This window comes from Pavona decussata, unplaced genomic scaffold (assembly GCF_977016875.1).
Source record: "Pavona decussata unplaced genomic scaffold, jaPavDecu1.1 SCAFFOLD_21, whole genome shotgun sequence".
In the NCBI taxonomy this organism is placed as follows: Eukaryota; Metazoa; Cnidaria; class Anthozoa; order Scleractinia; family Agariciidae; genus Pavona; species Pavona decussata.
This window is the reverse complement of record NW_028145444.1, coordinates 6,519,251-6,544,190: the sequence shown is the minus strand read 5'-3', so window position 1 is coordinate 6,544,190 and position 24,940 is coordinate 6,519,251. Positions and strand designations below refer to the sequence as shown.

Sequence of the window (24,940 nt, the reverse complement as noted above, 5' to 3'; positions counted from 1 at the left end):
TGACTAAAATGAGCTCCGGGTTCACTGGATTCTTCTTTTGTCTGTTCTTATAATCCTTCTGTTTTGGACAAAGCAAACAACAAAATATTGGGACACAAAATTTTACAACAAATTTTATTTTAAAAAAGTTATTAAAAGCAGCTCCACACTTATTTCAGCGGACTAAACCGCAAGGAAACCAAAACTATCAACGATGGTTTGAAAGAAAATTACTTAACGCTTCATGTCCATTAAGAGATTCTCGCCGTACTTGGGTACGCGGAATGATCCTAGCAAACGGTTTGTTATACGTCCGCTTTATAGGTCATAGCTTATCTGTTTCTTGTAGACTACTTCACCTTGATTATATCAGATAGGTGTACGTTATTTTCGTATTTGTTATATATTTTAGCTATGGGTAAACAATGCCGTTTCCAAGATGACGAGGACTGTTATTTGACGTTCGCGTACAGAACAGAATCCGACGGACAGCTGTTGATCTCCACACTGAAGAGCAAAGGTTGGTCTGTCTATTGAATAGGCCATTTCCATTTATTGTGAAAATTAGTTTTCATTCATATGCAAACAAAACTAATTTTGATATGAAAGGTTTTGCATTTAGCCTCGATTTCATAATGAGGTTCACAGCAACTCGGAAATGGCTTGTTGATGGCCTTTGATCTTGGAATAATTTTTAAACGATGAGCACAGCTTATATTGCTTCACCATATAACACGTTTCATTATCTCCAGCAATCACGCGGTTTACATGTCCAATACGTGCTGCATTAACAGTGTTAGGGAGCTTTAACAACGGCGACGGCAACGGCAGCGAAAACGTCACTATTAAAATGAATTCGCGCTTTCTCAAACGTCGTCGCGATTATTCCAACTTTCTTTTTTATGGGAGTTCGACGTTTAATAATGTTAAATGAAGGTGAAATTTCCTGGAGTTGAATTCTTAGAGACCGCACCCAAATTTAGAAAGAGAAGGAAAAATTAGTCGTCGTGTGTTTATGTCCTCCATAAAACGTCCCATCAGGAAATTTCACGTCCTAGTTGTGCAGTGACGGCAAAGAAATGTACTAAAAAGTGTAATGCACGTACAAAATTGTTGTTTTGGTTAAGTTATTAAGCCTATTGCTTTTCTGACGTTCTCGTTGTCGTCACCGTCGTTGTTGCTAAAGCTCCCTATTACTACTTACAAACAAGAAGCCCAGTGACTCATGGTCCTGATGTTTAATGCTTTCATTTCAGACTGTCCGTCTGAGATGCATGCCGTAGCAGTGATTCTAAGCGTTATAGGAGCCGTGTTAGCTGTTGCATTGGCTCTGTTGCTGATCTGGCGAGTGTTAGCAACGATACAGGTGTGTTTGATTAATAGAGAGGAGAGCTTCGTAACTTGTGCCGTTCACTCTCACCCCCACCAAAGGAAATCCCTCATCAACCCCCCCTCCCCCCACCATATATCACCGCCCGCTTTAGATTTTAAAGTAAATTCGTCTGTCGGGATGCTCTGGGGTTCAAATATACTCTGAAACGAGTTAGTAGGTTGGTGTTAGTGGCAACACATTAAGTTTTAAACAACTGACTCAGTTAGAACTTCGAGTCGAGCTGGACGAATCAAGGATTGCCTCTGTCAGTATGCCAGAGAGTACTGTAATTTCATGTCTCAGTTTAATTATAATTGTCTTGATATTGTGTACCATAGGTTCATCTCTCCAGACTTAAAAGTTAGGGCCAAATCACCGTCATGCTATAGCTTCAAATTATGAGAAATATGTTGCTTACAGTTTTTATGCCTATAGCCATATTTTATATTACGATTTTTTAACACTTGGTAGCAATTTTCGAGATTTTTGTTGTTGGTGTGCGGATCGCTTACTTACTCAGACCAAAATATGTGATTGTTCCGTACACAATTTTGACCCAACTCCTTCTCCTTTTCACGCCAAAATAACAAAAATATATATAACGAATGTCTATGAAACAGTCTAGAAATGCCAAATACCATTCAAGATCTAAATCCATTTTGACTGATGTCGCTCAAAATTAAACCTAGCCTGCAATGCAGGCGTATTATTTTGTGCGCTATAGTCGCTATCTTGGATTTTAAACCAGAAAGTGTCGAAAGTGCGACTAAGGGGTGGGTGGGCTGAAAGAAAAAGGAAGGGAGAGGGAGGGGGAGGGGGAGAAGAAAAAAATACCTGTCTCTCTCCCCATCCCTTCCCCGCCCCCTTTCCCATCTCCATACGATTTTGCAAATCATGGCGATTCACCTAGATTCTGGCTCTCGCGCCATCCCCTCCCCTCTCCCCGGAAACGACGGCATTGCAGGCTACTCAAACACCATACCTTATGGCTCGGCATATACCTACATGGCCTACATAAGGAATTACCCCTCATCGTGGGATAAACACAGCTCGAGGCGGGGTGAATAAATGTCACCATCAATTGATTTTTTAATTGTAACGCATTTTAGAGGTTTTACATGTGGTTTTAATAGTATAGGACTTCGTTTTTCGCTCATATGAAGTGATTTATGATTTATTTACACTTTATTACCGCACACTGCAAAACCTTGACGTTAACATTGAATCTCCTCAAACATTTTGAGATAGGGAAGGCATTTTTATTAGCCTTTATTAGTATTAGTGTTATTGATATATATAGTATTTATTAGTATTACTTTAGTATTAGAATCGTATTTTTTAAGTTGTAACACGACTCCACAAGCTGTTGCTTTGAAAGTTGCATCGTGTATAAATAAATGATATGGTATGGAACCTTATCTCTTTTGATGCCATCTGTACTTCTCTTCACTTGAGGTAATTCGGGAAGACACCTCAGGATAGTTTATTATATTGCCTTTTGCAGGACCGACGAGCTTTTGCCCAATTTGAAAAGGAACAACAGAATGCAAAATGTGTTATGGTAAGTTTGAAAGGAGTTATTACATACTAGAATGTATTACATCATCATCATCATCATCATCATCATCATCATCATCATCATCATCATCATCATCATTATCATCATCATCATCATCATCGTTATTACCAACACCCTGATCATCTGCATAACCTAGCTAGTGGACGCCACAAGCCGACGAACTCTCGAAATTCCTCCTTTTTTATGGACAATCCACCCTGAAGAGGATATTAAACAATGCACGCGTACCCACAGTATCATTTTCCAGCTCCTTCTTGGCCTTGACTACGAGAAGCCTCCTAATTCCATTAGGGATAATTTTGATAATTTTAGGAAATGCCAATGTATTACCTGAACACTGCCCCTTTAAGGCTTGTCCAATCTCTGTTCTAGCCCCTGGCCTATGTCTAAAAGAACTCTTGACTCAAAGTCCCCGAAAGGGAAGAGGGGCATCTTCTCTGACGAGATGTATGGACCGTTATTCCTGTAGTTAGGAAGGGTGGTAACATGTATATCTCACTTATCATTTGTTTGTTTGTTTGCTGCGTTTTTTTTTTAATATATCAACTTCTAATTTGTTCAACGAGAGAGTTACTTAACAGTCTGTTTCGAGTGACAAACCTGTGGCCGTCAAATTTCGGATCGAATTAGAATTTGGAAATGTTTGTTTTTGAGGAAAGGGAAAACCGGAGCACCCGAAGAAAAACCTCTCGGAGTAAGGACGAGAACCAACATCAAATTCAACCCACATATGAAGCCGAGTCCGGGAATCGAACTCCGGTCACATTGGTGGGAGGCGAGTGCTCTCACCACTGCGCCATCCCTGCTCCCCTCAAAACCCTTATTACCAGTGCTTTTCTCTCTTGACAGGCCGAAAATCCGATTTTCAAGCCAACAACCACAACCTTCCAAAATCCGATGTATGGAGTGAAAACCTAAAGCAAGATATGACGACGTGGTGGTAGTGAAGAGAACAAGTGAGGATCGTTGGCGGCACCGACGACAAACCATCAAATGGCCACAGCAATAAGCCGCTTGTGAAATTACCATTGGCGAGATGGTGCTTAGAATGGTGCAAGATTTTAGCAGTGTAATATAAACTGGACCTGATCGTGCGTCTCGATGCACATCATGGGAGGTCGCGTGGAAAGACTTGCCCGGGTTATTTGTGCTTTAGTAAGGAAAACAAATTTCGCGAGAAGATAACACGGTATCTTTGTGGAAATTTACGTTGTACCGCATGTATCATGAACGTGTTAGAGAAACTAAGCAGTATTTTTCAAGTGTCGTGGAGTATGCTTGCGGCTGACGATTTAAAATAGTTCTTTTGTAAACTCGTATTTTTACGTAGCAATGCCCAACGCCCCAAACATCTATAGCCAGGACACCCCTGTTACTAAAATAACATCAACACTGAATACGTTTTTTCTTAAGAAGCGCATTCTTTGATTGGTTTTGGCTTCTGTTTCTACAGTAATGCATGTGTTTCTCAAAGGCAGTTCTTTAGCCTCGTCCAAGCTAATTCCACGTCGGTTAAAAAAAAAAACGCTAGAGTCATGAAAAGATAAATGAAAGTTTATGTAAACGCGTACCTTTAGCCTCTTTGTGTCTACAAAACATGGCGCCGGAATACGCTAAAAGTGTCTTTGGCACTTTTACAGCATGATTACAGCACACCCTGAGAAGGAAACACGCATCTCCTAGTGTGGACTGGGGTCAAAAACGCTGTTGTTATCGCAAAAAAGTCTTGTCCGTTTTCTAGGAGATGAAACCTGAGGAATTTAATAGGGCGCTTGTGTGGACATGGCCTTTGTCTTTTTGGAAAGCGTTTTTTAAATCCCATCCAGACCTTTATTTGTTCCTCTGGAACCGGGAGGGATATCGGATGATGTGGGGGATGGGGTGGGGAGAGAGAGGTGGTAAATCCTCTTAAACTCTAAAATTGTTAAAGCTTGCTGTGGCAATAAAACGCGGAAAGAGTGTCATGTTGAAAATGTTTATTTTTAAAGTGCACCTAACCCCATAATATTTTTTGGCTTAAATAAATCTTTGCACCTGTTGCAAACACATTGAGGCTTTTTGCGCCTTTTTTCAACCAAATCTTGACTTTTTATAGGCTGTAAATGTTACGAAATCTAGCCATCATCTGTCCCATGACCGAGCTAGTAAGGGGCATGGGTCTATTCCTGAATTTACGTCACAAACTGCTTTGCATGCATTTTTACAAAGACTTAATACAATGCAAATCAGTTTGTGACGTAAATTCAGGAATAGACCCATGCCCCTTACTAGCTCGGTCATGGGACAGATGATGGCTAGATTTCGTAACTTTTACAGCCTATAAAAAGTCAACATTTGTGCTTATAAAAAGGCGCTAAATAGCGCAATATGTTTCGAACAGGTGTAAAGATTTATTTAAGAGAAAAAAACATTTTGGGGTTAGGTGCACTTTAAGCGCTCACAACAAACGCTCACGAAATCTCATCACGATTGTTATCCCAACATCTCTCACCTCAAATCCTCGATCTCGGATTGGCTAAAAAAAAGTCAACACCAGTCTAATACCTAACACTTAGCAGCACGTCACAGTAAACAATTTGTAATCGAAAGCTATTTGTCTTTAGCTTACGAAACATTCAATATCTGTGAACGCGAAATCATAGATAAACGTACAAATTTATGACTCGCAGCTGTTCAGGCCTTTGTAGGTCGTAGAAGCTCGTTTCCATTTTTACACCGTTATATTTTTTTCTCCTTAATTTTGCATAACAATATTTAACACCGCTAAGGCCCTGCTCAAATTCTCCGTTAACTATATATTTTGAAATAGTTTTTGAGGTTTAACTAGTTCTTGTTGTGCTAGATTTTTTTTAAGAGTTTATTTTCGTTGCGCGAAGCTTAGGAATTCGCCTTCAATTTTAAGCTTGGCCGAATTTAGTTCTCACATCAATTTTCTCGAAAATAAATGGATGTTGAACCAAATGAAGTGATTTCGTCTGGCGTTTCCTCTGTAAATGCTGTTGTTTCGTCAACTCAAGTTAGTTTATGATCATCACTTATGTTTGCAAAGAAGGAATCGGCTTCTGACATCAAAACTATGCCAACATTACCCTCGCTTCCATTTTTAAAAATGCCAGCTCGATATAAACAAGACTGAAAAGTGGAACAAGCATAAAACTACAGCTTAACATTTATTAGGGATACGTATGCATTACAAAACATTTCTTTAAGTGTCAAAGGTGAAAAACAAAGAAAGAAAGCAATTTTGAAATTCTAAGCACTACTTATCAAAACTTCCAAGGCCTTACTCCCCAGCTGGAACTCGAAAGAGACGATGATGATCAAAAGTTCATTAATTCGTCACTGGGTTAAATTTTGGTGATATGGCCCTCTTCACGATACAAGATGATCACAGATTCAGAGAGTTTGATTTACTGCTTGTAAGTTACTTATTACAAAAACTTATTACTTATTAGAAATATATAGGATAACTTCATGCTGGCGACATATAAAACTAACGAGAGGGACCACTATGAGATTATTTTTTAAGTCCAACAGTAAACTTCTACAGGTGAAATCTATTTCAAAACTAAATCAGGAAAGTAGTTGTAGATTAGAATTAAAGTTTGAGACCAGTTAAGAAGGCAAATTATGTCTTTAGAATGCTTTTTCTTCGCAAAATTTCCTAAGTACCCTACTCATACATAAAACTTTTCCGCTAAGATTCCAGATAAAAACTTGAAGAATTTAGCCCAGCTTCAGTTAATTTTCAGGATGCAATGGGATGTATGTCCGACCCGAAGCAGATGCAATCCGTATAGCCAAACAGAGCGATTGTCCCCGTGCCCTAAGATAGCCGTTCAGTTACCAAACTTTGAGCTTAAAACATCATTTGCCCTCTAACAAGTGGACTTTTAACATTACAACTGCTACAATCGGTTTCATGGAAATTCACATTCAGTCCCGCGGCTCTAATGTATTAGCGCACTTTTTCTCCATGATAAGTTGTTTTAAGGCTTCATAGTTCACCCTTTTGTATCCATTATCACCAGTCACCACTGCCCAAGGGTAGAGTTTCTCCACTTCTTGAGCGATAACCCCTTGCTCTTTACCACTTAACCCCAGTTCATCAACAGCTTTTTTGGACCACACCCAGCTATAACCATGGAGACCAATTTCTTCGAAATCTGAATTCTGGATGGCTGTGATATTCTCTTTCAATCGCGAATCACTGAAAATGCCACCCAGGATCACTCCGCCAACAGCTGTTAAGACTGCGTCTCTATTCCTTCTCCTTTCCTTTCTCCGTCTTGCTGCCGCTTCCTCTTCTATTCTCCTTCGCTCTTCCTCAGCTCTCCTTAAGTTTTCTTGCTCAATTATCCTCTGTCTTTCTGCTTCTCTTCGTGCTCTTTGTTGTTCTTGGAGTTCTCTTTCTCGCTCCAGCTGAGCAATTCGATGGCGTTCTGCTTGTCGTTCTCTTTCTCTTTTCTCCTCCTCTTGTCTTCTTAGTTGCTCATCTAGTTCCCTTTGTCTGTTCAATAGATCCTCTTTCTCAGCGATGACTTTCGATATCTTATCACGAGCGTTCGACACTTCCTTCTTTAGGGCACACTTTTCTAAAAAGCGCCCCATAACATGATCCTTGGAATTCTTAATTTCCAACAACTGATCTTTTCTTAGTAACGGTGCCACGATTTCTTGATAACTACGCTCGCACAAGTTTGTTTCGAGGGCAAGGTAGGCATCCGAAAACCCTCTCCAGGAATTGCGATTGAGCGAATCCTTAAGCTGCCTTGCGAGATCAGCGATCATTTTACCATCCATATTTGCTCCATTCACGGTTTTCTTAAAGGGAAAACTTTTGAAATCCGCGGCAAGCGAGGACGCTACATTCGCATACTCATCCCTTGCAAAGTGCTTCAAATCATTTAGACGTTTCGCATCGTCAACAAATGGAATATCTTTAACCTTGATGCGATGGCGAGGAAAGTGCCTTTCGATTGTTTCCCCGTAATTTTGTCGTTCATTGAGAATGAAATCTTGAGTATGTTCTTGGAGAGTTTTCCCTGGTGAAGGAGAAAGCGCATCTCGAAGGATCACCATCAGTTCTGGGAACATCATTTCACTACGGGCCTCCTGTGTCCATAGCTGCTCGCTCAGACGCGAGAGTCGATACAAAAACTCAACGTTGTGATTTCCTAATCCTTCTCGGACAAACAGTGCCAGACCGGAAGACATAAGAACAGAAAATGTGCTCAGTAAATCTGTGATCTCGTTGTCTCCCAGGTTTGTTCCTTCTGTGTCGATTAAAATGGTGCTTCCGGCACTATTTGAGTCGCGTAAAACGGACATCCAAACGCCGGTGGTACAAGGTTCCATGCTTTCGCTCGTCCTGAACACTTTCTGCACGTCCTGATTTCTGTTTACACCAAGGAAGTGTCTGATGAAGTTCAGGTTCGTGGATTTTCCAACTCGAGCGTCCCCTATCGCACTGATTACCTTCACAGGTCCTTGGCGGGTTTGTTGCTCGATCTCGTAAAGGGCATCGTTTTCGAGAACGAACTGTTGACTTGGTTGATCATACCTCAAGAGGAGCTTAGCTGGTGAGTCATCGCCAGTGCAATAGGAAACAGTCGTAAGCGCCACAAGCATTGAGATTACGGCGTAAACTTTCAATTCCCTGGCAAAGAACAGATGATAGATAAAGCAATTTATCATCGTGACGCTTCAAGGCCTTGTTGATGAATAAAGATTCCGGTTTATTCGAGCTCTGTTGATACTTTTCACACAACTGCTTTAATTTAGAGCGAAAACTTGTTTTCCCCGAAAACCCCACAGATTAATGTTTTGCATCGGTTTGGTGCGTGACGTAACGGTAAGGGAAAAGTCCCTCTTGTATTGTACAATGAAATTGCTGAAGTGGCTGACTTTTTCAAAAGACAGTTTGTTAAAGTTCGGTACATTCATGTACGAAGAAGAAAAATACTATTTCAAAAAACGCAATTTTTCAAATTTTGTACTCCATAAAGGCAGTGTTTTGGAATGCAGACCTGTGGAATTTTTATTACTGTCAAATCGAAAGTCGCACTGATGCATAACTGAATAGGGGTTTTTCCCTTTTTCTGAGAAAACGTAACTTCCTGTCAATTTATGATCTGCTCTCAATTTTTTCATCAGAAAAAGTAACGCATGAGGTACATTTATATAAGAAGAAGAAAAATACTGTTACAAAAATACCATTTTCTTTAAAATTTTTGATCCATAAAGGCAGTATTTTGAATACAGGTGAAATTTTTAAAACTGTCAAATCGAAAGGCACACCGTTGCACAGGGGTTTTTCCCTCTTTCTGAGAAAACGTTACTCCCGATCATTTTAGCGTTACAAATTTATGATCATATGTACTCCAATTTTTTTCATCAGAAAAACTTATTCATTCATTTTCGGACAGGAATACTTCTTGATGCCGCTCTGGTGGCGCTGATTTTGTTATTTTGTTGTAGATAGATGAGAATTATAATTAAGCAAGAGCTGATTATGTGACACAATAGAGAGATCGGACACTTCTATGCCCGGGTGAATAAATTAACAGTTGGCTGTCCTTGTGATGCTAATCGAATGAACTTTGGTCAAATTACCACATTAAGAATACACGAGATACTTGGAAAACCAGGAAACAAAAACTTTAAAATAGAGCGAATAAATTTTGCAGCTCGTTGGAGGGCATACAGATTAAGACTAAGGCATTGCACGTAAAATGTTAAACTTTTTTCCCCCGAAAACCTACTGGTCTCACTTGAATGCAGCCATGTTTAATGTTGTTATTTCGTCTGCGACGTATCTGTAAGGGAAAAGTCCCTCTTATGTAACAAAATAATGAAATGGCCAAAGCGGCTGCCTTGTCAAAGGGCAGGTTCTTATTAGCTCGGTACATGTATTTTAGAAGAAGAGAACAATATTTCAAAAAACTTTTCTTTGTTTTCCCTTCAGAGAGACAGCATTTTTGGCGTCTAGGGGATACGATCAGTACGATTACGACTGTGAAATCGAAAGTTGCTGTATTGCATAGCTAAATAGGGGTTTTTCCCTCTTTCAGAGAAAGTGATACTCAATCACCCCATTGAGCTTTTCAAATTGATGTTCATACCTACTCGTATTTTTTCCTTCTTTTTGGAAGGAAAGTATTGCGTTATTTTTCGGATATAAATCTTGACGCCGAAATAACCGGGCTGTTTTTATTTAATATTTGGTTGTAGATAGATACGAACTTTACAGTGCGCTGAATGGATTGACTCGGTAATTTATATATGGTGATCAGTCATCCATGCCGAATATTTATTAATTCTGGGTTTACTTTCATTTTCAAACACTGCCATATTCTTTAGTCAAATGAAACTTAAAAATGACTTGAATTAAGTACAATGAAAAAGAGGAAGCAAATTAGTTTTAGAAAGTAAAGTTGAAAACAAGCTTGTCCTCTCCCTTCCACGGAAGGGTAACCTTTCGTTAGTATTTAAACGCTCTATTTAGTAAAATTACAATGACCTTATACGAAATGAATTTTCATTAGATACATGCGATATGCCGCAAAACGTTAGACTTTAAACCCTTCAATCAAGATGGAAAACCTGTTTTCTCCGAAAACCCACAAGGTTCATCTGCCTTCTTGACAAAGGGTTTGTCATCGTTTCGAGTTAAATAGGGAAAAACTCCCTCTTGCGTGACATAATGATGAAATTGGCTAAAGCAGCTGACCGTTTTGAAGAGAATATTTTAAAACAGTTGGTACTGACATGCATATAAACAGAAGAGAAAATGTAATGCAAAAGGCGGAGTTTTGGGGACAGTATTTTGGTGTCCGGGTTAAATTGTGAAAGTATGTGTAATCGAATATCACTGTATTCAGCTCAACTAAATAGGGGTTTGTCCCTCTTTCTGAGAAATATTCACTTCCTGTTGTTTAGCTTTTAAATCTAGTATCATGCCAGTCCAAACGTTTTGCATAATTTTTCAGGTGTAAATAATTAATTCAAGACATGTTTTCACTTTGCAGTTGTGGATGGATAGCAATTATAACTACGATATTCAGACTCATGTATAAGTGCTCTGTTTCCATCCAACTTAAGAATACATGAAAGGTGGAAAAGTAAGGAAGAAATTCAATTTGCAAACGAACTTGTACTCTCTTAGTTCCACTAAAGGATAACCCTATTTAGCATTTCTAGGTTCCAATAAAAATTTACAGGGACTTTAATTATTTGAAAGAGAAATTTCCGTACAGGTCACAAACGTTTCTTTGCTACTTTCATGCTTGAACAGCTTGGTGATATACAATATAAATTGAACTTGTGAGAGCCTTCACTTTCAGTTTTGTAGAAGCGAATAAAGACTCGCCGGAAAACGAAAACCTGTCAAAAAAATCAATTAATAAAATAATCTAGTCAATTTTCCGGGAAGTGTAACTGATCTATATTTATCACTTTTGAGTAACAATAGCCTGATGGAAGGGAAATTCCCGCACTAGAGCGCTTTGAATCGAGTTGAAACTCAATAAGCTTGGCGTTCGCCACCGTCGACTTGAGTCTTTTAATGGTGAAGCAAGATGAATTTCCATGCGTTGAGCGGCCCCTTAGTAGTGATTACACTCGTGTTTCTTTTTACATCAAGCACCCAGGGAAAGGTCGCGCAAAAATTCCTGAAGTATAACAACAAAAGCAAAGTCTACGAATTGAATGATCACGTTCTGGAACAAATGTCGAAGATGCACCGACCGATACAAGTTATTGCCGTGCTTGGAGATGCACGGATTGGAAAATCAACCACGCTAAACATGGTCAATCACATTTGGAGTGGAGTAGAGCAAAACGAAGTCGAAGAAATCTTTGAAACGGGAGATGGACAGAAATCCGTCACACATGATGTTTGGGCTCACATCATTCACCCACGAGATGATATGAACGGAAGCATTGTGTTGCTAGATGTTGCAGGCACAAATCTCGGTGACGATGCGTTAACGACCCACTTAAGCATGTTTACTGCTCTTATTTCGTCCGGCCTAAATATGTTTGTGCGCGAAACTTTTCAGAATAACAACTTGCAATTTTTGTATCATTTGTCACGGCTGAGTAGCATTGTCTTCCCGAATATTAGCCTAAAGAACTTTCCTACACTTCGAGTGTTAGTTAGGGGAGCTCTTGAAGCACCCGACGGTACAACGATTGAAGATTTCATTCGAGAGTCTGTCGCCGAGCCGTCTTTCGAGAAAAATAAGAAAGAGGAAAGAAAAACAATCGCAAAGTACTTCCCGAAGAATCAAATAGAAGTAACCCAGATTCCATTAGTCGATCGCAAACTTTTCCGTAACTTTACGAAACTACGCACCGACGAATACTGGAATGACATGAAGCACTTGGTGGGTAAATTTAAGGAGGTTCCAATAAAAAAGACCCTAGAGGGAAGTCCCATAGATGGCCAGGCGCTAGTTGAACTAGCCGTTAGACTCACCAAAACTATGAACACAAACTCATGGCATGCTTTTGGAGATGTGTACGACGCTCTTGAGAGGAATATTTGCAAGAGAAGCTACATCAAACTGATTGAGCCTTTGTTTGTCGCATCGAAAGCAGATGAAATAGAAAGCAAGATGGAGGATGTGTTGCGGGCATTTAAGAATGAGTGCGTTTTGGAAAGCGAGGCTGCTGCTGCTCTGAAGGATCTCAGGCAAATTGTCAAAAAGATGAGGGAGATCGAGGAATTGAAACAAAAAGCTAAGAAAGCAGAAGAAGAAAGAATAGAAGCGGAAATGCAAAGAGTGGTGGATAGACAAAAATTTGAAGAGAACCTCTCGCTTAAGGATGAAGAAATCGCAGAGCAAAAGAAAGCAAACGAAAAAATTGCAAACGAAGTAGGGCAACTGAGGCAACTGTACCAGGAAAGTATGAGATCCCTTGAGAGTCTCAAACAAGCGTTGAGAAAACGTGGGGGTGGTCTTATGGATTTTCTTGGACCTCTCGCATTCGGAGCTGGGCTTGGTGCTTTTTTAAGTGACCGAGATTTGAAGCAAAACATAACGACGCTTCCCTTCTCTCCGTACAATGCAATTGGACTTACGAGTGTCTGCTGGGAATGGAATAAAATCGCTGAGAAGAACTTTGGACTAGCCGGAGAGGAGTGTGGGGTTGTTGCCCAGGATGTGGAAAAGCTGTATCCATGGGCCGTCAGTAAAGGACAGGACGGCTTCCTGCGCGTGCGCTATGACATGTTACACGCGATGATTACACGCTGTAACAGTTTACGTGAAAAGAACTGTGGTCTTGGACTGCTCGCAAACTTCTGTACTTTGAATGTCATTTCTAAGATTGTGCAGTTGTAAGTTGAAGACGGTCGTTATTGCACCTAAGTTGATATTGCCGAGACATTGAACATGTTTCTAACTGTGGGAGTAGTTTAAAATAAAATACTTTAATCTTCCTTTTGAACGTACGGTTCTACCAAAAGGTAGAAGAACTTTACAGAACCTTTTCATCACAAGTAACAGTTGTAGACAAAAGTAACCCTCATTCCCCGATCTTCGAAGACCTTTATAGCAATGCTTATATAACAAGCATTTTATCCAGAGTATCAACAATTACTCGGAACACCTGCACAGCATGATATGGAACGTGCTTAATTAAAAAGTCATTTTTGAATCAGTGTTACTCTTTACCTATAGAGTTTTCTTCCCACACAAAGAAAAGGTTAAAGCTTTCTTATGATAATAAACTCAGAAACCCCAGGAAGTGTTTCTCAATAACTTTTATTTGAATACCACATTCCAATACCACATTGAGGTTGATAATTGTTTCCTCGCGTGGCCAATCTAAAGTTAGTTGGTTAAGAGTCAGTACCTATTGTAAATAAGACGAAGAGGAATAGCATTTCAAAAGGCGCATTTTTCTTTATTTGCTTCATAGTTAGACAGTTTTTTTTTAGCTGTGGGCCGGTGAAGGGATCACTAAAACTGTGCCAAATCGAGAGTTGCTGTCTTGCATCACTAAAAAGGGGTTAATCATGCAAAAAAACGGTTACTTCATTACTAAATTATTTTCCGCCTATTTGGGTCCATTTGGTTGTGGATAGATAATAAAACCTATACGTTTTGTGCCAGGACAGCGATGGAACACTTGAACATTCCGATGCTCTTAGTTCACGTTTCTTTTCGGGCAAATATAATGTTCCTTAGTCCAATCACCACCGACGTAAAAAGTACATTCGGTACTTTGAAAACAAGAGGCTATTTGTAGCACCCTATACTAGTGTCGTGTCGTAGCTGATTACTTATATAGTGACAAATTAACCCATTGACTCCCGCTTGTATTTCAGTACTTCACAAAATTAGCAAACTGGTAATAAACAACCCCACATGTGCAGTAAAACTGACACAACTTGCAGGGTAAGAAAACATCACTACTTTGGTCTAAAATTGTTAGAATTTCTAATTATAGAATAAAATACACAAATTGCGAATTTAAAATTGAGGACATATGTTTGTTACCGAAACAAAGAACACAAAGAAAAACAAGCGAAAGGCTTTCCTAAATGAAAAATCTATTCAGATAAGCCTTTGTTTACGCTTAAATAAAAGAACGCGCAAGCGACCAACAAGCAAGCGATTTAAAGAAATTAAGAGGTAATTTTGATTTTTTCAGGCAAAACTTTGTCCGCCCGTGCGGAGCACGATTTTCGAAAATTAAGGGAAAACTGTTATCAATACGAAGAATCGCTCAATGAGAATACTATTAATATTTTCAGCACAACATGGTGATGTGGATTCCCAGAAGCGTGCCCTCAACCATTGCTGAGAAAGTCGGCGGCTTTAATAATGATTTCAGTTGTCCGCCTGCTCCTCGCTTTGATAAAACCACAATCTGGGCAAACACTTACGTAAAAAGCAGGCAGCACGCTTCAAAAAACCCTAAATGTGTCACTTCTCTTTGCAAATCATGAATCACGCAGTGCAAAGCGCCAAAGTGTGCATCACCTCGTACCCAGATCTAACGCGACCATGCACAAAAGGTACGCGACAACCTTAAATGAGGAAGCAAGTCAATTTACTAAAGAGCTTACAATACTTTTCCACGAATGGAAAACCCTCTTAAGTTCTAAATTACAGAGACCTTGTACGAAAGGAAAATTTGCCGATCTTATTGGACGAAAAACGTTTTGCTGCTCTTTCATACTTGAATGATTCGTGTTCTTCCGCTTAACTAATAGTTTCACTTTCAGTCTCCTGAGTAACAATAGCCAAGCTGAGAGGGAAATTCCCGAACTCATCGCCTGGATTGCTTTCAATGGAGTTTGAACTTCGCTTGACGTGGCTCGAGTCTTTATTCTAAGGTGCAGCAAGATGAATTTCCCTGTGTTGAGCGGCCCGTTAGCAGTGATTGCACTCGCGTTTCTTTTTACATCAAACACTCAGGGAAAGGTCGCGCAAAAATTCCTGAAGTATAACAGCAAAAGCAAAGTCTACGAATTGAATGATCACGTTCTGGAACAAATGTCGAAGATGCACCTACCGATACGAGTTATTGCCGTGCTTGGAGATGCACGGATTGGAAAATCAACCACGCTAAACATGGTCAATCACATTTGGAGTGGAGTAGAGCAAAGCAAAGTCGAAGAAATCTTCGAGACGGGAGATACAATGCTACCCGTCACACTTGATGTTTGGGCTCACATCATTCACCCACGAGATGATATGAACGGAAGCGTTGTGTTGCTAGATGTTGAGGGCACAGGTCTCAGTGATGATGCGTTAACGACCCATCTAAGCATATTTGTTGCTCTCTTTTCGTCCGGTCTAAATATTTTTGTGCGCGAAACTTTTCAGAATCACAACTTGCACTTTTTGTATCATTTGTCACGGCTGATGAGTAACATTATCTTCCCGAATATTAGCCTAAAGAACTTTCCTAAACTTCGAGTGGTAGTTAGGGGAGCTCTAGAAGGACCTGATGGTACAACAATCGAAGATCGCATTCGAGAGTCTGTCGCCGAACCGTCTTTCGAGGAAAATATGCAAGAAGAGAGGAAAACGATCGCAAAGTACTTCCCGAAGAATCAAATAGAAGTGACCCAGATCCCATCAATCGTCGATCGCAAACTTTTCCGTAACTTTCGGAAACTACGCACCAGCGAATACTGGAATGACATGAAACACTTGGCTGGAAAATTTAAGGAGATTCCAATAAAAAAGACCCTAGAGGGAAGTCCCATAGATGGCCAGGCGCTAGTTGAACTAGCCGTTAGCCTAACCAAAACTATGAACACAAACTCATGGCATGCTTTTGGAGATGTGTACGACGTTCTTGAGAGGAATATTTGCAAGAGAAGCTACATTAAACTGATTGAACCTTTGTTTGTCGCATCGAAAGCAGATGAAATAGAAAGCAAGATGGAGGATGTGTTGCGGGCATTTAAGAATGAGTGCGTTTTGGAAAGTGAGGCCACTGCTGCTCTGGAGGATCTCAGGCAAATTGTTAAAAGGATGAGGGTAATCGAGGAATTGGAACAAAAAGCGAAAAAAGCAGAAGAAAAAAGAAAAGAAGCGGAAATGCAAAGAGATTTGGATAGAAAAGAATTTGCAAAGAATCTCTCGGTGAAGGATGAGAAAATAGCAGAGCAAAAGAAAGCAAACGAAAAACTTTCGAAAGAAGTAGAGCGACTGCACCAGAAAGTTCTGAAAGACCTTGAAACTGTCATGGACACACTGACTAAGCTTTATACTATGGTTTTTGGGTGGATTTCTTGGCAGTTCTTGAATTAAAGAACTGTGGTTGGTGACAATTTAAGATAACCTAACATTCCCCTTTCCCCATACAGTACCACTAGACTTATAAGAGGAATTAAATTACTGAGAACTTTAGACTAGCCGGAGGTGAGTTGGAGATTATTGCTCAGGATATAGAAAGCTGCATCCATGGGCTGTCAGTGAAGAAGAAGAAGAAAACGGCTACCTACGAGTGCACTATAACAGGCGTTTACGTGAAAAGAACTGTGGGGTAGATAGCGCTGTCTTAAAGGCCTTAAAGCTTGAGGTGAAGAAATGACCAAACTTAATTGATATTGCATGGCCAGTGCAAACATCGCATAGGAGCATAGGCAAAAATGGAATAGGCAAGTCGTCGACTTCCACGGCCTTATGCAGTCATAGTTTAAGATTTTATCTTTCAACGGAAAAGCTAAAAACACCTTTTTGAGAGCTGTACACTAAGAACAATACACTGCCGTAATGGATTGTAACCTTGTATTCGCGGAATCAACTTTTAGAACCACTTGAAGAGCATAATGGTGCATAAGCAGTATCAAACATTTCAAAACAACGACATAACGTTTGAATTTAGAAGACCATTTTTGGATACTTCAATACACACCGTTAGTTCAAGGATGTTTACAAATTTGTGATTATATATATAAAGCAGATAGCTAATTGAAGCGCTAGTTATAAATTGTAGAAATAATAGCTAATTGTGAATAACGTGATGCGGATACAAATCTGTGAAAATATTACAGAATACTTGAGGGATACAACAAAATTGGCGAATTACAAATTATTTGATATAGATACAAATCTGTCAACCTCGTTCCCGGGGTCCTATCTCTTTCTCCCTCGAGAAAGGACCCTGATTGTGGCTGGTCATGTGACTGCACACTAAGAAAACTTCTCTATTCAGTATATAGAGCATTATGGTTTCTAATTTAGCTACCTTTACTCTAGTAAAAGATACAAACCTTTCACGCCTAGTATTTTTCGTACTGAACTTTAATAAAGCAAAAATTGTTTTTGAACAAGCCGTTCAACCGATTTAGTTGCTTCTAATTGGATCGGTTTCTCTCTGAGGGAATGGATATTGTTTAGTGAAATGATAAAATCAGTCAGGCAAGAAAGGGTTTTTTCCCCGACAGTTGAAATGGAAGTAAAACCATTCGCTTTTTTCTCTGATAATTATTCTTGAGTTGTATCACAATAATAAAATAAAACTTGTGAGATTAAAAGTTCAAAATGAACGTTCCTTAATATAGATAGTGCAATTGTGTTTTCCGTCCGCTCTTAGGTTCCATTTTTTTTTACAGTAAAGTGGTTCACTCAAAATGGTTCAGCCCAGAATTAAGCCAAGAAAACAGCTAAAAATGTTTTATGATTGTAACGCAAAGTCTTTAAGTCAATCAGTCTGAATAAGGATTTTTACCGCTCGGATGAGTCGTCAGTTGTGAAAATTAAACATACATGTTTTGCCAACTGAAAGTGAAACAAACCTGTGGGGTTTTTCCCGTAAACAAATGAGGCTGCTTTGGCAGACCTGAGTAGGCTGAGTTTTGACAGGGGTTTGTGTTATGCGTGGCTCAAGAAGTTTATTTTAATTTCCTTACCAGCTTTCCTGAAAATAATGTTACATTAAAGTACACATGTTGTGTCACACCGCATGTTGAATAGGCCATTTTACAGTTGTGTACTAAGTGACCTGGCCTTGGATGGTAAGCAAGGCTGGGGTTGACCTTGTTTTGATACAAACCTCATTGCTTTTCATATGTATAGATCATACTGTTCTTATGCTTACTAGTTTGCATTTACAAAGCTGGTTTACACGCGAAAATTTGAAAACGTATGCTGCTCTTGCCACCAACATTTTGACTTTTTTCCTCTTTAGCGATGAGCATCTTAAAAACAATGTAACAACATTGCCTCACTCCCAGTACAACAACATTTGACTCACAGAGGGGTAATTGAGCAGGAAGTCCAGAAGCTGTATCCCTGGGTTGTGACAGAGGGCAAAGATGGCTACTTAGTAGGATATCACACACTTCATCAGATGATCAATCACGCGCTGGGCTGATGAACTAGCCCACATTTCCAACTGTAACAAAAAAGAATATTCACATGTTGTTGACTGAATGTTTCGAAGCTCATGACTTAAGCTTGAAAGAAAGACCTGAAACTTCATCCGTTACTTCAATATCCTCTGTTATTTGTTGGCAGTCTTTCACTATGGTTAACCTGGTTATTTATTTTATTTTGTTTAATTATTCTTTGACACCATTTACTTAAAAGTTTTTTTAGTTTTGTTTCTAAGAAAGCATCTCGTTACTTTCTTCGTTGCCGATTTCTGCTAAAAACGTTCAGTGACGTGATCATTTATAATGTCTTTTATTGTTACTTCGATAAATCTGAATTCCATGTTATAGAGGTAAAACCAATTTCTATATTTTTGTGATCTTTGCAATGAATAGGCAATCTGCTTTTGCCATGAAAGTATGACTAAATTGTTTCCCTTTCTAGCTCCAAGCATACGCCATTCTCACTCGGCGTACTATTGAATTAGCACCATCGGGAATTTCACCTACCTTTGCATTGTAACGATAAAAACGTCCCATTCCTACTTTCCTTGTACTGGACTTTGATAAAACTAAAAATGTTATTGAGCAATTCATTTCGTTGGTTCTTATTCGAACGAGTTCTCTCTGAATGAATAGGGGCTTAAGTACAGACCGTTTTTGAGCCACGGACGGCAACCGGATATTGGATTTTTCCCTTTTTGGAGCGTTTTCACACCATCGCGTTTGTAACGTCAAGCCACAGTCATAGACAAGGGCTTTTCCTGTCCATGGTGAGGAGCAAAACTACGCCAAAAAAGGAAACATTCAACTTTCGGTTGCCGTCCGTCGCTCTCTGACGAACGTCTGTGCTTAAACTCCCTAATGAACATGTTACGCTGGACTAAAGAGGGTCGTTGTTTAGTGAAATGATAAAATGAAACTCAGTCAGGCAAAAAGGGTTTTTTCCCCGACAGCTGAAATGGAAGTAACAGCAGCTCGCGTTCTTTCCCTAATACAAGTTGATCTTGAGTTAACCACAATAACGAAATGAAACGTATGAGATTTAAAAACGTTAAAAACAAAGGTTTCCTAACAGCGATAGTCCAATTGTGTTTTCCCGTCTGCCCTGAGGGTCCATTCTTTCCCGGAAAACTGGTTCAACCAAATATTAAGCCAAGAAAAAAGCTAACAATGTTCCATTATAATGCAAAGTTTTTAAGTCAGTCAGTCAGAACAGGGATTTTTACCGCTCGGATGAGTCATCAGTTCTGAAAGTAAAACATGTACGTGTTTTCTGAGAAACTAATGCCGGCTTCTGGTTTGAAATTGCATTGGGGTGCCCAAATTCTACATCTACATGTACAGTCAACTCTCGCCTTTCGGACACCTCGCTATTACGGGCACCCCGATAATACGGAAAGCAGCTGAAGCCCCGGCCCGGCCTAAGAACACTCACCCGTAACCAAAACAAACCTGTTTCTTAAACAAACAGAACGAAAAAAGGTGGTTGTTTAATTCATTTGCAAACTAACAACAATTAACCCAAATGTTAAGCAATTAATAAATTAATCGATTCACCTGCACTGTGAAGCTTTCTACCACTTCAAAATCACACGAAATCAACACAGATCGACACAAATAGCAAACCGTGGGTCCAAAGAAGGAGCTTGCAGGGTAATTTCTTCCACTGATCAGAATTTTACCTGCTCCTTCCTCCCATTTGATAGGCACTGTTATTATTGTTCGGTTATCGTTCCTTGGAAGAAGCCGTAGCGAGTTAAAAGCACTTGGTCGCGGCCATGAATGATTTCAGTTTTTCAATCAAACAAATCCGACCAAAGTTTCAGCTTTTGACACAAATAATCTTTCAGTCCACCTTTAGGAATTTCCTTTATTAAGCTGTAGCATTTGATTTCCAAGTGTTAGTGGCACAAATAATCCAGCTTAAAAAGTTAAACTCACAAAAGTAAGGCAAACGTTCTACTCGAGTCCAGTCAAAAAGACACATGGTGCACATAGCTCGAGCAAGGAACCACTTTCTAAAAGTAGCTCACGCACGCCCTGCGTGCCTTTGTTTTTTCATGACAAGAAGTTAATTAATTTGAACAATATTATCATCCTCACCAGTTTATCCGCTGTCTTTTATTGTTTGTATTGCAACTTACTCGCGTTGGTACAACCAAAAGACCAAAAAATGCCAACACGAAATAGGATGGCAGATTTGTTTGTAATATTAAAACGAAATAATTGCTGTATTTTTATTACGAAACTGACAAACGAGGTCTAATAATTACATAGCGTGACGTCTGGGTTTTTTCCCTTTTTTCCGAAGATCGCTCCTTCTAGTTTTTACAGCAGGGAAACTAAATTATCAGTCTCACGTTATATTTGTCTTCTATAGCACTGTCTTATTCTACTAACATTAGAATGCAAGATACAATCCAAACATTACCTAAAACCTCGAAAGTAGTCAGGCATGTATTGTAAACCGGCAAATATAACGTTGACAGGGTAAAAGATTAAAAGAATAGAGCAAATGAATATTTAAAAGGTGGTTCCCCTAGATATTGCAAGGTTTTCCATAAATTTCCAATACATTTTTAAGAGTATAGCTATTGTAGCGCAGCACACCGGTTATCAACCAGAACAGAATAAGTACAAGCTTAACGATGAAAATTTTACTTTTGGTCGCTATAGGAACGATATATACTGCTAGTTTTACACCCACTCTTGCTAAGGATCGTAAAGCAAAGGTTCTACTCGAGTTGGATGAAGACCGCAAGCTCTACAAGCTGAATAAAGATGCTTTGAAGGAGATTACCGAGCTTCAGCAACCAATTCGAGTTATTGCTGCCATTGGAAACGCGAGAGTTGGAAAATCTACGACGCTGAATCTAATCAGCCATACCTGGGATAAAGAAAACGAAACCCTGGATTCCTTTGAAAAGGTATTTGAAACAGGAGATTCAGCCAAGGCAGTCACCCGCAATGTGTGGACGCACATAATTCGGCAACCCAAAACCGGAAAAGGAAGCATATTGTTGATAGATGTGGAAGGTACTGATCTAGGTGATGATAGAATAACGGACCAGCTTAGTATGTTTACTGCTATGATATCGTCTAGTTTGATCATTTTTGCGAAAGACTTCGTTGGCAATAGCGACATAAACTTTCTTTATCGCATATCTCGCTTGAGTGACTTGGTATTTCCAAACAAGTCGGATCTTCAAAATTATCCCAAACTTCACGTGGTCATAAGAAGTGATCTGGAATTTCCTAATGATAATGGAGATGGTATTCGTGACGCCATCTTTAAGCCAAGAAACGAAGATGGTGCCCAAAGCAAAGGGGAAATCATCAAAAAGTATTTTCCAAGGGAGAGCATTGCAGTAAGCCATATTCCCTATGTTTACGAGCCTAAAATCTTGTTGAACGATTTCATTAAGTTGCGCAACAGTTCGTATTGGAACGCTTTCGAAAACTTACTGACCAGATTAAGGGATTCACCCGAGAAGAAAACCTTTGACGGTAATCTTGTAGATGGCGTAGCCCTGGAAAAGCTTGTTGGAAGACTTGTAAAAGCGATGAACGAAAACGAATGGAAAGATTTCGGGGATGTGTATTCAACCATTGAAAAAGATATCTGTAGAAGAAGTTACAAAAAGCACGTGGAACCAGTTCTTACGCGAAGTTCAAGCAAAATAGTAGACATGATGATTGAAACAATGGACAAATTCAAAGAGGACTGCAAGCTTGAAAGTGAGAGAGAGGACGCTAGGAATGAATTTAAGAGAGCGCTTGAGGCGGCTAAGGAACGAGAAGAGCGTGAGGAAAAATGGAAAAAGGAGGAAGAAGAGAAACGAAAACAAGAGGAACAGCAAAGCTGGTTTACCTACGAAAATTTCAAAACGTACTTTCTTCCTATTGTTGGCACCAACATTTTGCATTATTTATTCTTTAGTGATGAGCATCTTAAAAACAATATAACAACATTTCCTCACTCCCAGTACAACAACATTGGCCTCACTGGGGTCTGCTGGACATGGAACGAAGTTGCAGAGAGGACATTTGGCCTAACGGGGGAGAGCTGCGGAGTAATTGCGCAGGAAGTCCAGAAGCTGTATCCCTGGGCTGTGACAGAGGGCAAAGATGGCTACTTACGAGTAGGATATCACATACTTCATCAGATGATCAATCATGCACTGGGCTGATGAACTAGCCCACATTTTCAACTGGAAAAAAAGAAAGAATGTTAACATGTTATTGACTGAGTCACTCCCTGCACATAGCCCTTAACGTGGCATTCTATACTGCATTTTAACATATTTACATGATAACTCGGTTTTGTTTACTTTCTATACATTATATAGCCCATTAAGGTTTCGAAGCTTATGACTTAAGCTTGAAAGAAAGACCGGAAAAAGTTATTGAATAACTTCATCAGTTACGTCAGCATTTACAATTTCTTTTGTTAGTGTCGCCGAACATATCCTCTGTTATTTGTTGGGTATTTAAAGCCGACGGACCTAGTCCTAGAAGAGCTAGCGTCCTTTGAATGTTTTCATGCAAGTGCTTCATCCAGTGTCTACATGATTATTAAAGACTACTCGTATCTGACCACAATGTCTGAGAATACGGTATATATACGCAGTCTTTCTTTCACTATGGTTCACCTGGTTATTTATTTTATTTTGTTTTATTATTCTTTGGCACCGTTTCCTGAAAAGTTTTTCTTTTGTTTTTTTTTTCTTAGAAAGCATCTCTTTACTTTCTGCGTTGCCAATTTTTGCTAACAACATTTGCGTGATAATTTATAATGTCTTTTATTGTTACTTCATTCGATCAATCTGAACTCCATGTTATTGAAAGAAAACCAAGCCTTGAAAGTATCAATGAATTGTTATGCTAATATATTTCTACATGCACGTGCACAGCTTCTTTCCCTCAGTTTCTGGCTCCAAACATACGTCATTCTCACTCGGCGTTACCATGGAATTAGCACCATCGGGAATTTAAGCTACCTTTGCTTTGCAACGATACAAACGTCTCACTCCTACTTTTCCTTGTACTGAACTTTGATAAAACAAAAAATGTAACTGAACAAGCAAATAATTTAGCTGGCTCTTATTCGACCGCGTTTTCTCTGAATGAATGAACATTTCCCGCTGGCCTTAACAGGGTCGTTGTTTAGTGAATAATAAAATGAAACTCAGTCAGGCAAAAAAGGGTTTTTTCCCTGACAGCTGAAATGGAAGTAATACCAGCATGCGTTCTTTCCCTAATACAAGTTAATCTTGAGTTATACCACAATAACAAAGTGAGATTAAATGTTAAAAACGAACGTTTCCTAACAGAGATAGTCTAATTGTGTTTTCCCGTCTGCTCTGAGGTTTTAACCGAGAATTAAGCCAAGAAAACAGCTAACATTGTTCCATTGTAATGCAAAGTTTTTAAGTTAATCAGCCAGAACAGGGATTTTACCGCTCGGATGAGTCATCAGTTCTGAAAGTGAAACATGTACGTGTCCAGAAGAATATTTTTTTCTGCCAACAGAAAGTGAAACAAACCTGTAGGGTTTTTCCTGTAAACAAATTGGGCCTCATTGGCAGACCTAAATAAATTGTGACCCAGCGGATATGGATTTCGTTTGCTCTAAAGGAGCAATTTCACCTATTTTAAGTGTAACTTTGAGTAGCCAAAAACATATTGGTAGCGCCGGATGGAAACATTAAAATAATGGGTCAGTTTTGTTAACAATTGCCAAACCAGTGCACAGAGGTTAGTATAAATGGTTTGCATTGCCGCCATGTTGGTGTTTGTTCACACGGTTTGCATAAAAATGGAAGTTCGCTCCCACAGGAGAAAAATCTTATAGACTGCAAGCAGTCCCTTTCTGGTTAGTCGAGAGGGTGCGCTCACAGCGCAGCGAGACTGGAACGAGGAGAAATAACGAGAAGAGACTGGGGGAGAGACGGGAAGGAAAGCGACTGCGCTCTTAACTGTAACCAACGCGTTCGAATTTCCCGTCGCACCAGCAACGGAAAATTCCGATTGGTCCATAAACTATAGCTACTGTCAGACAAGTTTGATGTGTTATTATAATAACTTCTTCACACGTTTGGGTGTCAATATTTCAGATCTCTAGGAAAATGGTTTCAGTCGTGAAAGAGAGTAGCAGAGA

The 24,940-nt window shown here is 39.5% G+C and overlaps 5 protein-coding genes and 1 long non-coding RNA gene across 9 annotated transcripts in view; 5 read left to right on the top strand and 1 right to left on the bottom strand.

Moving 5' to 3' along the window:
- The window catches only part of LOC146486500 (integrin beta-PS-like), a 51,319-nt gene extending 46,428 nt beyond the window's left edge, over positions 1-4,891 (top strand). For all 4 annotated transcript variants that reach the window (XM_085101261.1, XM_085101247.1, XM_085101240.1 and 1 more), the window contains 4 exons: positions 392-499; positions 1,236-1,345; positions 2,856-2,912; positions 3,780-4,891. In XM_085101261.1, coding sequence (XP_084957387.1) covers positions 392-499; positions 1,236-1,345; positions 2,856-2,912; positions 3,780-3,848 — 344 coding nt within the window. In that variant the 3' untranslated portion in view covers positions 3,849-4,891. The remainder of the gene's footprint in view (positions 1-391; positions 500-1,235; positions 1,346-2,855; positions 2,913-3,779) is intronic.
- A 1,190-nt stretch (positions 4,892-6,081) lies between these two features.
- On the bottom strand, positions 6,082-8,975 carry LOC146486499 (uncharacterized). The gene has a single exon (XM_085101273.1). The coding sequence runs from the start codon at positions 8,625-8,627 to the stop codon at positions 6,867-6,869; it is 1,761 nt and encodes a 586-aa protein (XP_084957399.1). The 5' UTR covers positions 8,628-8,975; the 3' UTR covers positions 6,082-6,866.
- Positions 8,976-11,437: 2,462 nt separating this feature from the next.
- Positions 11,438-13,922, top strand: LOC146486498 (uncharacterized). The gene has a single exon (XM_085101232.1). It carries the CDS (start codon positions 11,510-11,512, stop codon positions 13,277-13,279), a length of 1,770 nt encoding a protein of 589 aa, XP_084957358.1. The 5' UTR covers positions 11,438-11,509; the 3' UTR covers positions 13,280-13,922.
- A 1,018-nt stretch (positions 13,923-14,940) lies between these two features.
- LOC146486497 (uncharacterized) lies at positions 14,941-18,863 on the top strand. The gene is made up of 2 exons (XM_085096766.1): positions 14,941-16,709; positions 18,640-18,863. The coding sequence occupies exons 1-2, from the start codon at positions 15,293-15,295 to the stop codon at positions 18,777-18,779; spliced, it is 1,557 nt and encodes a 518-aa protein (XP_084952892.1). The 5' UTR covers positions 14,941-15,292; the 3' UTR covers positions 18,780-18,863.
- Positions 18,864-18,918: 55 nt separating this feature from the next.
- Positions 18,919-24,110, top strand: LOC146486495 (uncharacterized). Its single transcript, XR_014859464.1, has 2 exons — positions 18,919-18,993; positions 23,487-24,110. It is a non-coding gene; the product is annotated as an uncharacterized LOC146486495 (long non-coding RNA).
- LOC146486496 (uncharacterized) lies at positions 21,404-22,978 on the top strand. Its single transcript, XM_085096411.1, has one exon. The coding sequence runs from the start codon at positions 21,429-21,431 to the stop codon at positions 22,968-22,970; it is 1,542 nt and encodes a 513-aa protein (XP_084952537.1). The 5' UTR covers positions 21,404-21,428; the 3' UTR covers positions 22,971-22,978.
- Positions 24,111-24,940: the final 830 nt, after the last annotated feature.